Raw genomic sequence first — 12,623 nt, 5'->3', positions numbered from 1 at the left:
TGATTTTTCCATTTTTACTTTCCCAAAAGGTGAAAAATTATATTATATTTCGATGTACAAAAAACAGTCTAGAAAAAACTAACAACTTGTGCACATTTAACAATCTTAGGCCTAAATGTTATACAAAAATTTATAAATTTATATCATATACATTATTGTGATCGTGTGATATGATTTCAGACGTTTTTCTTCGAATTTTAACTTAAGTTTAACTTATTTTCCTAATTTTCTACTTGTATAACATAAACAATATGAACATTTGATTGGAACTTACTTCTAAATGCGTTTTAAATTGAATCTCTTGCAGTATTTGATATTATATATTATATTAAGTGTACTTAGAGTTAATTGTGTGGATAAATATAATATATTCGTGATTACTACGGAATTGTATTAAATTATTCTATTAAAGCTTAAAATTGTCTCAACAGTTTATTGTGTGTGTGGTTTTAATTATTGTGTGAATATTTGTAGTTTATTTGTAAAATTTTGTACGTTGGAGTAGCATAATCACTGATCTGTAATCACCCGAAAGCAAACCATAAGAGAGGAATCTAGAGAGCTGCAACTGGAATGCACTACGATTCAGGCACGATTGAGTGCGATGCTCACTGCGCGTTCGCCTTCTATACATGCGTACTACCCGCTAAAACTAGTTAGGATAGGAATTGGTTCTGTCCGCAGTTTGTGTCTTGGCGCGCGCTTAGTCAACCGTACCCTCCCCCTTCCACTTTTCGCGGGTCGCCCGCCGGCATAAAAGCGTGTTCAGTCGTGTTTTAGTCTTCTAGAAGTGCATTCGCTAGTCTCGGTGGTCCCTGGGTTTCTATCGCGATTCTCCTTTTCTTATTTCAACTCCTAATATCATAACTGGCTTGTTCGCTTTCGGAGTCATTACAGATCAATGATCAATTCAATTAAATTTGATCAAAAATGTTGTATATTGTATAAACCTAGTAATAAGTAAAGTCAAATGGGGACGGAATGAACTGAAATTTGTAAACTAGTCGAAACATTGAGCTGCTTAACAAATGATTGATGAATCATGAACTAATGAGTGAATGTTTATGATTTCTAATTTGTCCAGGAAATACACCAATTTATGTCTGCTACACAAACATTTTCTTCGTTTTTTATATACTTTGATTATGATTGTTTTGTGTTTTGTTTTGGCCACGTCGGAATGTGTGCTTCGTAAAAAAATAAAGTATTCTGTGTGCGTCAACGTTATCGTGTCAATTTGTCAATAATGTTAGTTGTTTGATTTACTTTAGCTTCGTTTTGTATGAGATTAGAGTTAAATGCAAATATTAGGGGGGAAATATATGCACTTACTGGAAGCTCCTCCTAAATTTAGCAGACAATCGCGGTGTGTGTATTTCCTGGGCCGTATCCTAGAAGCGCGACTCCTTGTGACTGAGATCTGGTTCTTGTAAGTAGTGTAAATCTTGCAACTCTTGCATTTTCTCATGATCCCGAATGTGTGCGTAGTTTGCTGACAAGCACATCAAATAATGAACCTGAACATAAAAGAAATTCAGGTTATATAATCAATCCTGTCGCGTTACTATGGTAACAGTAAATAAATCATGAAATTGAAATATTTTGTTTGATAAACACTTAAAAGTACACTCACCAAACTTAAAATGATCAAAATACATGAAACTGTAGCCAAGATAAACATAATCTCGGCCTTTTCAACGTAATCCTTGCAGAATAATTTAACATTCTGCGTGTCGCATACTTTCATGTGTTCCTGTTTGTGTCCATCAGGAAAGTAAAAGTCTGAAACAATTGAATTCACAAAAATGTTACATGTGCACACAGTGTAACTAGAGTGCAACCTACAAAATTGTGTAAAGTCAATGCACGTTTTGCCGGAAGAGACGTGGTCGTTGGCGCACATGAACCAGAACGTCGTGAAGAGGAACGTGACGACTACGAGAAAGATGAACATAAAGATCCAAGCAAACTGCAAGATGTAAGTGATGACCATGAACTGGAACCAAATTAAAAATTCACCATAAACACTTAAAATATCTTCACATTATGTTAAATAACTTGAAATTTTTGTGTTGCTTACCACTGCACAGCTAATTCTGCCACCAATTCTAGACCCCCAGGCTTTGTATACTTTAAACCTGGTTGCACCAGTTGTGAGACACCCAACAGTCAAAATCATGAATCCCAATGCTCCCATACAAGCACCAATGATCACAAAAGTCATCTGCACGGCCTCGATCCAGAACAGCCGAATGTTGAAGACTTGATCAAACATGAGCAGCGCCAGCGTTGAACCTCGGTACATCGTTACGCAAAATACGACCACCCCCAGCACACACATGATGGTGGCTATGAGGGTGGCATACGGGATTCGCGTCATACATGAATCACATCCGCCTGGAAAATAATCACACCAGATTAGTCACTGCACCTGTCACTAATATAGAGTAAGTATAGTATTATAGTATTTAGAAATGCCTTTTTTCTCCACTTCTTCCTCGTAAAAGTAATCATCCTCGGGTAGATTTTCGCCATCTGCACCACCGAAGTGTGTTTCGTACAATGGCCTGGCCTCAACCATTGTGAGTCTAACTAGCTAGTAGAACACCTGCATAATGCGTCAATTCTCCGGACTAATTGCGTGCGGCGATAAAATCGCTGATAAAGTCGTTATCTTGACGAACTTTGTCAAACCACACCTCTTTTACCTGTTACGTGGGAGCGCGCTAGATTTAGTATATGAGGGATGTATGGACACTTACCCATCTTGATGCGGCCGCGATTCGCTCATTGACTAAAACTAATTGAAGAGTTCGAGTTATTAATCAACGTGATGAATTGGAATTAGTCATGAAACGAAACAAATGAATGTTATGAAAAGGTGAATGACATAAACAACATGACAACAATCCAGCCGAAGAGTATGGGGAATTCTAGGGGAATTTAACAGTTTCAAAAGAATTATTGAGACTTTTATTTAATTTTATAAACAACGCAAAGAATAAACAAATTATTTATTAAGAAAAGCATTAATAATGTTTAAACAATGTAAATCTATCAATTATTTCTATTTTGGATGTTATTTTATAAATTAAGACATTATTACTTCTGACAGTTGGTAGTTTGTAAAAAACAGTTAAAAACTTTCGTTTATTTTATCCTTCAAAATTTAAAAATGCTAGAATCAAGGATAACTTCTAAACTAAACGCCTTTGTTGCATGTTTGGTTGTCCAGCATAATTATTTATTTTATTTTAACATATGTAACATTAAGAAACTATTTTCTTCATATGTACATTCACAGAACACCAATTCAAAAAATTTACAATACATATAGACTAGAGATCAGTCAATTATACTTTAATAACTCCTTATATTGCGGTAATCACGTATCCTCTATGTTCATAGATTTGGCATTATTGATTTTATTTTGTTCGTCATCCAAACTTTTATTAGTTTTTCCTTCATTCTCGTCAGTAGCTTGATTCACTTCGTTAAAAAATTCAATTTGTGTGTCACAATTATTGTTCTGTTTAGATATCACCTTCATTTCTATTAAATTCTCCATGTTTTCATAGATTGGATCTAATGGTTTTATTTCTATAAACAAAAACAAGTTAAAAATCAGAGAAATCATAAAAAATAAAATGTACATACCTGTTAATTCCACAGGTTGTAAAATTTCATCCAAAATACACTGATAAATATATAAATATTGTGATTCTGCTTGTACCATCTTCATCCGTTGATGCCTTAGAGCTACTACAGTACCATAAATATCAATATCCTTTCCATCACGAATAGTTTGCAGAAGAATATCAACAGCAACAAGTGTTCCTGTTCTTCCTACACCTGCACTGCAATGCACCACTGCTTTACTATTATTTACTTGCATGTGCCTTCGTAACCTCTTTGTAAACTGCAACATATTTGTTGTTCCCTCTGGACAGCCAAAATCTGGCCAGTTCAAGAACTGTAGATGTGTAACAGCAACTTGTTTCTTATTAACTTGCACAATGATTTGCCTTTCAATGTAGTAATCAAAGTTTAAGGCATAGGAACATCTCACCATCATTTCCCCACCATCATCTAAATAAAGCTCCATTTGTTCTCTACAATCTGGAAAATATCGATGACATTTAATCTTTTTCTGCTCTTCGAATTGGGCAACCATCGCGACCACACTGCAGTTTTCATTTACTACCATCATCCAAAAATCCGCAACTGTAGACTCTAAAGGTCCTTGTGTTGCAATATATTCCACTTCACCAGAATATCCTTTGATGTAGGATGCGTTAATGTAATCACTTTCACAGCCTTCTAAACATACTCTCGAAGAATTGTCTAAAATAAAAAGTATGTAATAAGTTGTCTTATTATTACTCTGATTTTATTACTTACAAGGTAAAATATTAATGTATCGATTCTTTTTTCGATTTTCTGCTTGTGATCCAATAGTCCTTTCATAGTCTCCACCGATATTTTGAAGACTTTCATATTCTTCATTTAATTTAAACTTTCTTTCATTGTAATAAGCAGGGAATTCCTCAATTTTCACCGAACATGGTGGAATAAACTCAATTACCTGATTGTGAACTATTTGATTTGCTTCTTCAAGACTTATTGGTTTGTTAGGTCTACGTTTCCAATAAACACAGGCTAAACTTGATATGATTATTATTAGCAACACTCCTGCTACTATACCAATAATCATAACAACATTCTGAGTTTTTTCCAAGTCTTGGGTGACAAATCGTAGCTTATTACTAATTTGATACCCATTGGTGGTATATCCACGGATGGCTAAGACATATTCGGTGTTGGGTGTTAGCGGTCCATTGCAGAACTCATTATTTTTACCAGTACAATTTTGAGTTCCAAGTTTAAAAATAAATTTTTGAATGGTTCCTTTAAGTGGTTGCCATTTTGCAGGTGTTGCTTGATAAGGCAAACCCTCTTCATTCCAGAACTCATCATTAGGCCACTTGATACCATCCCAATAACCACTATCTAAATTATTCTTTGTCTCCCACTTTGTTGCTAAGCCAACCAGTAATGCAAAGAACTTTACTTCACCATGACTGTTGTCGAAATAATCATCTCTCAACATGACCTCAACTTGTTTATCATAGATATGTGCAATGACTTCACTTTTGTTCAAGTTTGGTGGATTTGGTTTATCCGACTTCGTTTTAACATCACAAAATTCGTCTCTACTTTTCAAATCCCCTTTAGTTACAACATTTACATCTACTCTGTAGGTTGATTCGTATTTCATGTCTGATATTTCAAAAAATGTGGAATTATCTCGATGTTCGAAGACTTTACTACCTTGTTCATCAAAGACAGTGATGCTATAATAATCAAATACACCGTTTGTATTACAAGGTGGTTCAAATTGTATTCTCAAACCAGCTGAGCCATTTGATGAATTTTCAGTAGCATTACATATCAGATTCAAAACTGGTTCACTTTGGAATGGTTTTGTACTAAATTCATATTTAAGTGTTTCTCCAACCATTCGAGTGGTATTGGTGGTGATTTCAACAGAGTATTTATGATTTGGTTTGACACTTTGACTAATGTGGGTGCTATTTGTTTCCAACAGTAATGTATTGTCTAAATAGACTTCATCACAGCCAAGTTTGTGCAGAGGACCGAAGGAAGTGATATTTACTTTATAAGAAACCAAATCTCCAAAAACATATGTAGGTTTTTGCCAGTACATGTCAATCATAAAAGAGTCAATCTCAGAAGATAAGAATAATGGCGGACTAGTCACTGTAGTCATAAAATGATGTTCAGTTAGTTAAACAATGAAACATTTTAATTCAAATAAATAACATACCTCCTTCAGGTGATTCAAATTGCAAACTGTTAGCTGTGCTTATTTGACTTGTATCTAAATTAATTGTGTAAACCATTATAGTGTAATTGGTAGATGGCTTCAGTTCCTGATCTATTGTAAAATTTTGTTGTGGATTATCAATGTTCATGGTTTCATTGATTCTTTCTGTTGTTTTTGAATTTTCAGCAATATGTATGCTGAATACAACTCTATTCACAGATGTATAAGTTGCACAAGGATAACTCCAACTTATTTGGGCTTTTGGTTGATTTATTTTTGAAGCATCTATGAATTTATTTAAATTCTCAACTTCCCCAGGAGCTAAAATAAATGAATAAGACATTAAATATAAATATAAGCTAATATAAATTAATAAAACTCACATGGTGTAGATGTTTTAGTAGTTATTGATTCCAACGGACCAAATTTACTTGTTTTCGCTTTGATAGTAATGTTAAACTCGTAATTTCCAGACAAATTTTGAAAAACATGAGTTTTTACATCAGCGCTCACAGAAACAGGACCAATTTTGATATTTTTATAAAGATCTTGACAAAATACTGGTGGATTATACAATGGACGACCTTCCAAAGTAATAGTATAATTTGTGAGAATACCGCGAACATTTTTAGGACTTTCCCAATTTATTTCAAAACTCGAATCCGTTATATTAGAAACTGTAATATTTCTAACTTTACTTGGTGCTACAAATAAACATTAAACAATAAAATTTACAAAGTAACAGTGATAAGAAGCAACTGTTAGTTTACTTACCACTTTGTTCAGTTTGAAAAGTAAAACTTGCATTCCCCACTGAATTATTGTCTTTAAACAACTCTCCTCGGCAAGAGTGGTTTGTAAAAGCTTTCAATCCGTCAAGTGTTTTAACATCAGTGTCTTGTACATTAGTAAAAGTTTTATTATAACCTGAGTCACAACTTATTTGCAAACTACTGGAGTTGCTGTTGCAATTGGTAGTTATTTTAATCTGTGTCTTGTTACTATTAATTTTCTCCATTGAAATTTTAAAAGACTTGGCTGGAATAACAATGGAAATGGTTTGGTTCACTTCATTACCGCAGATATTGCTTGCTAATATATTTACTGTGTGTATACCACAGAGATCTTTGATAGGTATATCAACACCAGTTGTGTTTGCAAAACGTGTGAAGTCAAGATAATCATTAAATTCGTTAATTTTTGTTGTATATTTGTACTGACAATTTAATTCAGTTTCTTCAATTGGGTCCCATTGAATTTTAATTGTGTCATTTATAATTTGATGTTTTAATCCAAGAATTTCAGGGTTTTGTTTGCATTTGTCACAGGAAGTCTTATAATTGTTTTCTTCATCTTCTGACAAGTTATTATCTTCAACTTCATCAACTGTAGAAAAATTATATGAAATAAATAAGCATTTATACTTTTATTTATATTTACTACCAGGGCTTGAATTTAAACCATCTTTTGATGAAAAAGAGTTTAAAGTAGATTTATCTCCTGAATCACTATCCGTTGTTTTAACATCACTTGTAGTGTTTTCAGTTGCGGCTAAAACAAGTAAAAACATGTATTTAAAACAATTTTAGATAAAATTGAGGCCACTTACATGTTTCCCATTCTGTTGTTGTAGTAATTGTGCTCGATTCAGCAATTTTAGTAACTTCAGTCGATTCAATTGTTTGCTGCGAATAACTCGTTTGAATCATGAAGACGCATGCAAAAAGCATAAACAATTTAATCCGCGTCAACATTGTTTCGTCTTTGAACCAAAACCCATTTGAATGCACGAATGACAATGTTGTTATGTTTAAATCGCGACGAAGTCGACAGGATGCGGCGATATGATATCACAATCACCAGCACTCGACACTACATCCAGACACGACGCGAAATTTGCATAGAAATCTCAACTTTTCAAATTGTTTTTTCGATTGATTCTCGATATATTAATTCGTCAACGTGTTGTGTCCGGATTACACGACGACGACACACCAAAACTAACTCCTGCCTGATTAGATAAGATTACGAGCGAGATAAACCGTTCACACAATGTATTCAAATATTGTTTATTCAAGTTATTCGGTTTTTTTTGCGCGTTCTGCGTGTGTGCGCGCCGAGTGTTTAACGACGGCTGAATCATGCGCGCACATGAACGCGTATCACTTCATCATTTATTACAATTTTAATTGTTCGATGCGTGATGTGCTCCGCACACACATCGGCGTTGATATCCCCCGAGTGCAGAACGCTTGCTATAAATAGAAGCATTTGTTTTACGTACTTTTCATACAGATTAAATTCTCCACATGCATGTGTGTCGTATCTCTTCGTTGTTGTCGCGCGCGCACACACACGTTGAATGCTCAACGTTGAATTTATTACAATTCCACTTCCAGTTGCACTGCAGCAGCATCGGTTATGCGTGTTTTAATGCATGTTTCGTTTTTTTTATTTAATATGCATTACGATAACATGATATTTAATATAATATCACTTGAGACGAGCATGCAGACAGGATACGCGCACGACACGACCGGAAAACCATAACCGAGAGATCTTTTTTGTGTTTTTTGGGTGTTTATTGATATTTATAGTTTTTATTTGAGTGATTTTGGTGACCGCAACACTTTCGCGTGTTGTTGGTAGCGGAAGAGCAGAAGAAAACCAGAAGGCGTAGAAGAGAAGAGACCTGAAGCGACGCTGAAGAGTGTACTAAAGAGGAAGATCAGCGAGGGCTATTTCGGTTCGAGAAATATACCTGCTCGAGTGGTTTAGGACCCTTCTCACCCACTCCAACTGCGACAGCTAAAGCAAGCTCAAGTCGGCATGAAAGAACAAGTCTCTTTACGGTCTTTAGGTTGTACAAGCTGTACGCCAGCAGCATCCTCATCCGCGGCTCAGCTGCATGCGCACATCTGGCTCTTACATACAATTAAACCGAATGCGCTTAATAACGTTGTGGACGTGCAACTGAAGTTGTCAACAGTAGTTGCGGCTCTAATAAACGGATGTTCTCGTCGTTACTACAGATTATATACGCATAATTATAATCTTTTTGGTGGGAAGCGTGAACAAATAACTCCAAAAATTAATATTTTCAAATTAATTTCATGATTAAATTCGTTAACAAATTTTTCTCTGGTTATATAAGAGTGTATTGAATAAATTCAGCTTTCTTTTATCAATAAAATAAGAAGAATAGCTATTTGTTTATAATCACTGTGGTAAAACGCGTGAAATAAGAAATTAGTATCAAACAACATTGCTAGCGACATCTCACGACGCTCCTGAGAACTTCCCAATAATAATATACAATGGAAGCGACACTAGCAATGCAAATATTATTTTAATTCTAAATTGTCCTGGGAATTACATAGAAAATTACAGTGATAAATTTTTTTGTGTGTTTTTATTGATACGTTGATAGACGTAAACATAGAAAACTTAGTACAAACGTTGCGCGGGTCCCATCGACGATTTCACGTGCAGGGAGCGCACGTTCTGCCAATGCTTCTTCAGCAGCGAGACGAGGAAGTTGACTGACAAATGCACATTTTGTACAAGCTCATCCTCGCTCATGTTGACGTGTCCAACGGCAACAGACAAACACAAGACCTAAACAAAATAGTTATTGTTAAACAAAATTTCCTTTTAAATCGGCATAAATATTAAGATATTAATAAAATTGTATGCATTCACAATGATAAAATTTAAATAATAAATTAAACATTTAAAAAAAATTGTGAATGCAGTTATTTTAGCACCATGCTTCCGTACAATCTTGAGTTGGTATTTCCTCAGTTTGTTGGCTTGATGGTGCATAATAAATTGAATAAATATACAAGAATTACATACCTTCTTCATCTGGAACTTGATGGTGGCCTTCACCTCATCAATTTTCTGAGTCATAGACTCCTGGTGAGACAAGAGACCAGGGAACTTGCCAGCCTTGTTAAGACCGGGACCCAATAGACGCGGAATCTGCTTGATGAGGGCTTCAGAAGCAAGGAAAGCATCATATTTCTTTGCTAGTTTCTTAACCAACTTCTTGTTTTTGTTGAGTTTCTTGAGAGCCTCAACATCCATGTAAGGTACATTCTGTGCCTTGGCCTCATCACAATGCTGCTGATCTCCAAGAACACACACTTGCATCTTGGGTCTGGGGATGTTCTTTAGCCTGAGGACAAATGTTATATTGCACAAACAAAATACATCTAACTTCATATCAAAAAGCATTTTAATAAATCCAAATTTGTTTGCTCAGTTTGAATGCTATTGAAGATAGCAATTTCCCTTACCACAATGCTTCTGAACCTGAATATTTAATAAAGAATTTTTCGATACGCCACGTTAAAAACGGACAGTATCTCCCCAATTATTTTAAGACCCTGGGTGCAGGTCCGCCAGTGAGGCTTCCTGACGTACCAGAAGAATACACATCAATCGTTAAGCACACAAACGTGCTCTACGCGTTGATGGCAAACTTCATGTCAGGTGTACATACTTGACGGTGCCGCTGAAACGCTTGTCCTTCTGGGGATCATAATTCTTCAAACCGATTTGGATTTCCACAGTTTCAAGGAACTTCCTTCTGTTCTGTTTGGAGTTCTTTAAGACGGCGCCTACACATTCGTAGAATGTGTCACGCGATACTTTGGACCTGAAAAATTCATACAAAGCGGATTGGTAAACATAAATATTAGTGAAATTATAATCCAGGATGTTAATAAAATAGGGTAAACGATTAATATTAAATTAAAGGTGAAGGATTGCTTAAATATCTACAGATTTATAACTCACGTCATCTTGGTAGGCTGGTATGATGTTACTCACACGCGACCTGGAACGGAAAGAGAGAAGCCCGTCAAATCGAATATAAGGTTAAGTTTTGTACCGTGCTGCGCATGCGCAGATGTTCACTTTTTACATCGGCTACATTCGGATTCATTCGTTAGATTTAAAAGTTCGCAACTTCAATACACGAAAATAAAACTTTTTCATTTGTTTAGAACATTTTCCTCGTTTTCTATTTATGAATATATGGGATATAACATGTTTACATTATAGGTAATAATATGCAGTACCATACAAAAATTTATATCAGCATCTTGGCTCTGATAAGCAGTAATAAAGTTTCTCCTTTCAATATAAGAAAATACCTCTATAAAAACAATTACAACTTGTTAATGATAGCAAACGCATCAACACGCTCCTCTTCGAGTTCCTTGGCGGTGGCTTCCATCATTCCCTTAGAGTAGGAATCAATTTCAAGATTCTTTACGATGCTCCACTTGCCGTCTTTAAGAGTAACCGGGAACGAATAGACAATATCCTCAGGAATGCCATAGCTGCCATCACTGACCACCGCCATTGATACAAATTTCCCAGGCGCAAGTCCACTGAACCAATCCTTCATGTGATCAGCAGCAGCTTTCGCAGCGGACATCGCTGAAGACATTTTCCTCGCAGCAATCACGCTAGCACCGCGCTTCTGGACAGTTTCAAGGAAATATCCCTTAAACCAAGCATCATCCTTGATTTCACCCGGGACTGGACGCTCGGTTCCGTTAATTTTAACAAGTGCATGCGACCCATCGGGATATTGTGTAGAAGAATGATTTCCCCAGATGATAACGTTAGAAACAGCTCCAACAGGTACATTCAACTTGTTTGCAATCTGTGCTTGAGCGCGGTTTTGATCCAGTCTGGTCATAGCAGTAAAATTCTCTTTAGGAATAGAGGGTGCGAATCGAGAACAAACAAGAGCGTTGGTGTTCGCTGGGTTGCCTACGACAAGAACTTTCACGTCCTTGCGGGCGTATTTATCGAGTGCCTCGCCTTGCACCTGGAAGATTTTCACATTGGCAGCGAGCAGATCCTTCCTCTCCATGCCCTGCTTACGCGGCATTGAGCCAACCATGAAGGCGGCGGAGACATCTTTGAAAGCCACTTCGGGATTGTCAGTGGGGATGACTTCTCTGAGCAAAGGCAGGGCGCAGTCTGTCAGCTCCATTACAACACCTTCAAGGACACCCATCATTGGTGGAATGTCCAGAAGATGTAGGATAAGAGGCTGGTTTTGGCCGAAGACATCTCCCTTGCTGATGAGGTAGAGGAGAGAATATGCGATTTGGCCTGCGGCGCCGGTGACAACGACACGAATTGGTTCAGACTGAAATTCACCACAAAATAAATGAACTTATTCAATAATCAACAAATATTATTAGAAAAACTTACCATTTTGTTAAATTAGCTCAAAATTTAAGCTATAAATTGGCTTTGAAAGAGGAGAATCGCCGTTTGACCGCTTGCCAGTAGCACTGCCCTAGAAAATGTGATAAAAGCGACGGAACGTTTGTCAAGGTGAATTATTGCACACGATATCGTGGGTACATGCTAGAGCTAGTAGCTAGTCATTCAACATTCACATGCATGATGACGTTTTATCATGATTTGAACGTTGAACCCTATTAAGCACTCCTATTGCTTGTCCACAAGTGACCGAGTGAGATAATATTATAACATGCGTGGTCGGAAAAAAGATGTAGCTAACCGGTTTAGTGATGATGTTGACGATCTTGTTATTGGTTAAACACTCCACGCACTTCAACAACAACTTGGGAAACTGTATCTGTTTACAGTGGTTATTCTACACTCAATTACATCTACGATAAGCAGCGGTGCATTGCGTAATTCTGAAATGAGCTAACAATTAATAAACAGACTGTTTACTGCTGATTTCTTCGTAAGGTGACGTCAACCGGCGTAATGA

At 36.3% G+C, this 12,623-nt stretch overlaps 4 protein-coding genes across 5 annotated transcripts; all 4 read right to left on the bottom strand.

Moving 5' to 3' along the window:
- Positions 1–3: 3 nt before the first annotated feature.
- M6 (neuronal membrane glycoprotein M6) lies at positions 4–2,916 on the bottom strand. 2 transcript variants are annotated; one of them, XM_065303030.1, is made up of 6 exons: positions 2,763–2,904; positions 2,479–2,708; positions 2,081–2,397; positions 1,846–1,996; positions 1,634–1,782; positions 4–1,517 (listed from the first exon to the last, which is right to left on the bottom strand). In XM_065303030.1, the coding sequence occupies exons 2-6, from the start codon at positions 2,579–2,581 to the stop codon at positions 1,392–1,394; spliced, it is 846 nt and encodes a 281-aa protein (XP_065159102.1). In that variant the 5' UTR covers positions 2,582–2,708; positions 2,763–2,904; the 3' UTR covers positions 4–1,391. The 2 variants fall into 2 exon arrangements, with proteins under 2 accessions (XP_065159102.1, XP_065159103.1); XM_065303031.1 differs by lacking the exon at positions 2,479–2,708 and having other exon boundaries at positions 2,763–2,916.
- A 295-nt stretch (positions 2,917–3,211) lies between these two features.
- On the bottom strand, positions 3,212–8,697 carry LOC135792401 (receptor-type tyrosine-protein phosphatase eta-like). The gene is made up of 8 exons (XM_065303027.1): positions 7,458–8,697; positions 7,292–7,399; positions 6,623–7,234; positions 6,232–6,552; positions 5,849–6,169; positions 4,402–5,781; positions 3,658–4,344; positions 3,212–3,600 (listed from the first exon to the last, which is right to left on the bottom strand). Exons 1-8 carry the CDS (start codon positions 7,600–7,602, stop codon positions 3,386–3,388), a joined length of 3,789 nt encoding a protein of 1,262 aa, XP_065159099.1. The 5' UTR covers positions 7,603–8,697; the 3' UTR covers positions 3,212–3,385.
- Positions 8,698–9,241: 544 nt separating this feature from the next.
- On the bottom strand, positions 9,242–10,786 carry RpL10Ab (ribosomal protein L10Ab). The gene is made up of 4 exons (XM_065303032.1): positions 10,652–10,786; positions 10,356–10,511; positions 9,707–10,028; positions 9,242–9,466 (listed from the first exon to the last, which is right to left on the bottom strand). Exons 1-4 carry the CDS (start codon positions 10,654–10,656, stop codon positions 9,296–9,298), a joined length of 654 nt encoding a protein of 217 aa, XP_065159104.1. The 5' UTR covers positions 10,657–10,786; the 3' UTR covers positions 9,242–9,295.
- A 58-nt stretch (positions 10,787–10,844) lies between these two features.
- Positions 10,845–12,551, bottom strand: Mdh1 (malate dehydrogenase 1). The gene is made up of 3 exons (XM_065303029.1): positions 12,405–12,551; positions 12,089–12,176; positions 10,845–12,023 (listed from the first exon to the last, which is right to left on the bottom strand). Exons 2-3 carry the CDS (start codon positions 12,089–12,091, stop codon positions 11,025–11,027), a joined length of 1,002 nt encoding a protein of 333 aa, XP_065159101.1. The 5' UTR covers positions 12,092–12,176; positions 12,405–12,551; the 3' UTR covers positions 10,845–11,024.
- Positions 12,552–12,623: the final 72 nt, after the last annotated feature.

Source organism: Atheta coriaria, unplaced genomic scaffold (genome assembly GCF_025399875.1).
Source record: "Atheta coriaria isolate IRGN ID8LTWV9N9 unplaced genomic scaffold, Caltech_Dcor_3.1 hic_scaffold_5_pilon, whole genome shotgun sequence".
NCBI lineage: Eukaryota > Metazoa > Arthropoda > Insecta > Coleoptera > Staphylinidae > Dalotia > Dalotia coriaria.
Note: the sequence above shows the minus strand (reverse complement) of the source record. Positions and strands in the feature narration are given on the sequence as shown.

What these genes read in the sequence shown, in the direction of transcription:
- M6 (XM_065303030.1), bottom strand. Translation starts at nt 2,581, where the DNA reads ATGGTTGAGGCCAGGCCATTGTACGAAACACACTTCGGTGGTGCAGAT. An exon ending in CATTGACTTTACACAATTTT is followed by an intron (nt 1,783 to 1,845) that starts GTAGGTTGCACT and finishes CAATTGTTTCAG; the next exon opens with ACTTTTACTTTCCTGATGGA. An exon ending in TTTTGATCATTTTAAGTTTG is followed by an intron (nt 1,518 to 1,633) that starts GTGAGTGTACTT and finishes TTTTATGTTCAG; the next exon opens with GTTCATTATTTGATGTGCTT.
- LOC135792401 (XM_065303027.1), bottom strand. Translation starts at nt 7,602, where the DNA reads ATGTTGACGCGGATTAAATTGTTTATGCTTTTTGCATGCGTCTTCATG. An exon ending in TGGTTTAAATTCAAGCCCTG is followed by an intron (nt 7,235 to 7,291) that starts GTAGTAAATATA and finishes ATTTTTCTACAG; the next exon opens with TTGATGAAGTTGAAGATAAT. An exon ending in TTTTCAAACTGAACAAAGTG is followed by an intron (nt 6,553 to 6,622) that starts GTAAGTAAACTA and finishes GTTTATTTGTAG; the next exon opens with CACCAAGTAAAGTTAGAAAT.
- RpL10Ab (XM_065303032.1), bottom strand. An exon ending in CGTTTCAGCGGCACCGTCAA is followed by an intron (nt 10,029 to 10,355) that starts GTATGTACACCT and finishes ATTTGTCCTCAG; the next exon opens with GCTAAAGAACATCCCCAGAC. An exon ending in TCAAGTTCCAGATGAAGAAG is followed by an intron (nt 9,467 to 9,706) that starts GTATGTAATTCT and finishes TATTTTGTTTAG; the next exon opens with GTCTTGTGTTTGTCTGTTGC.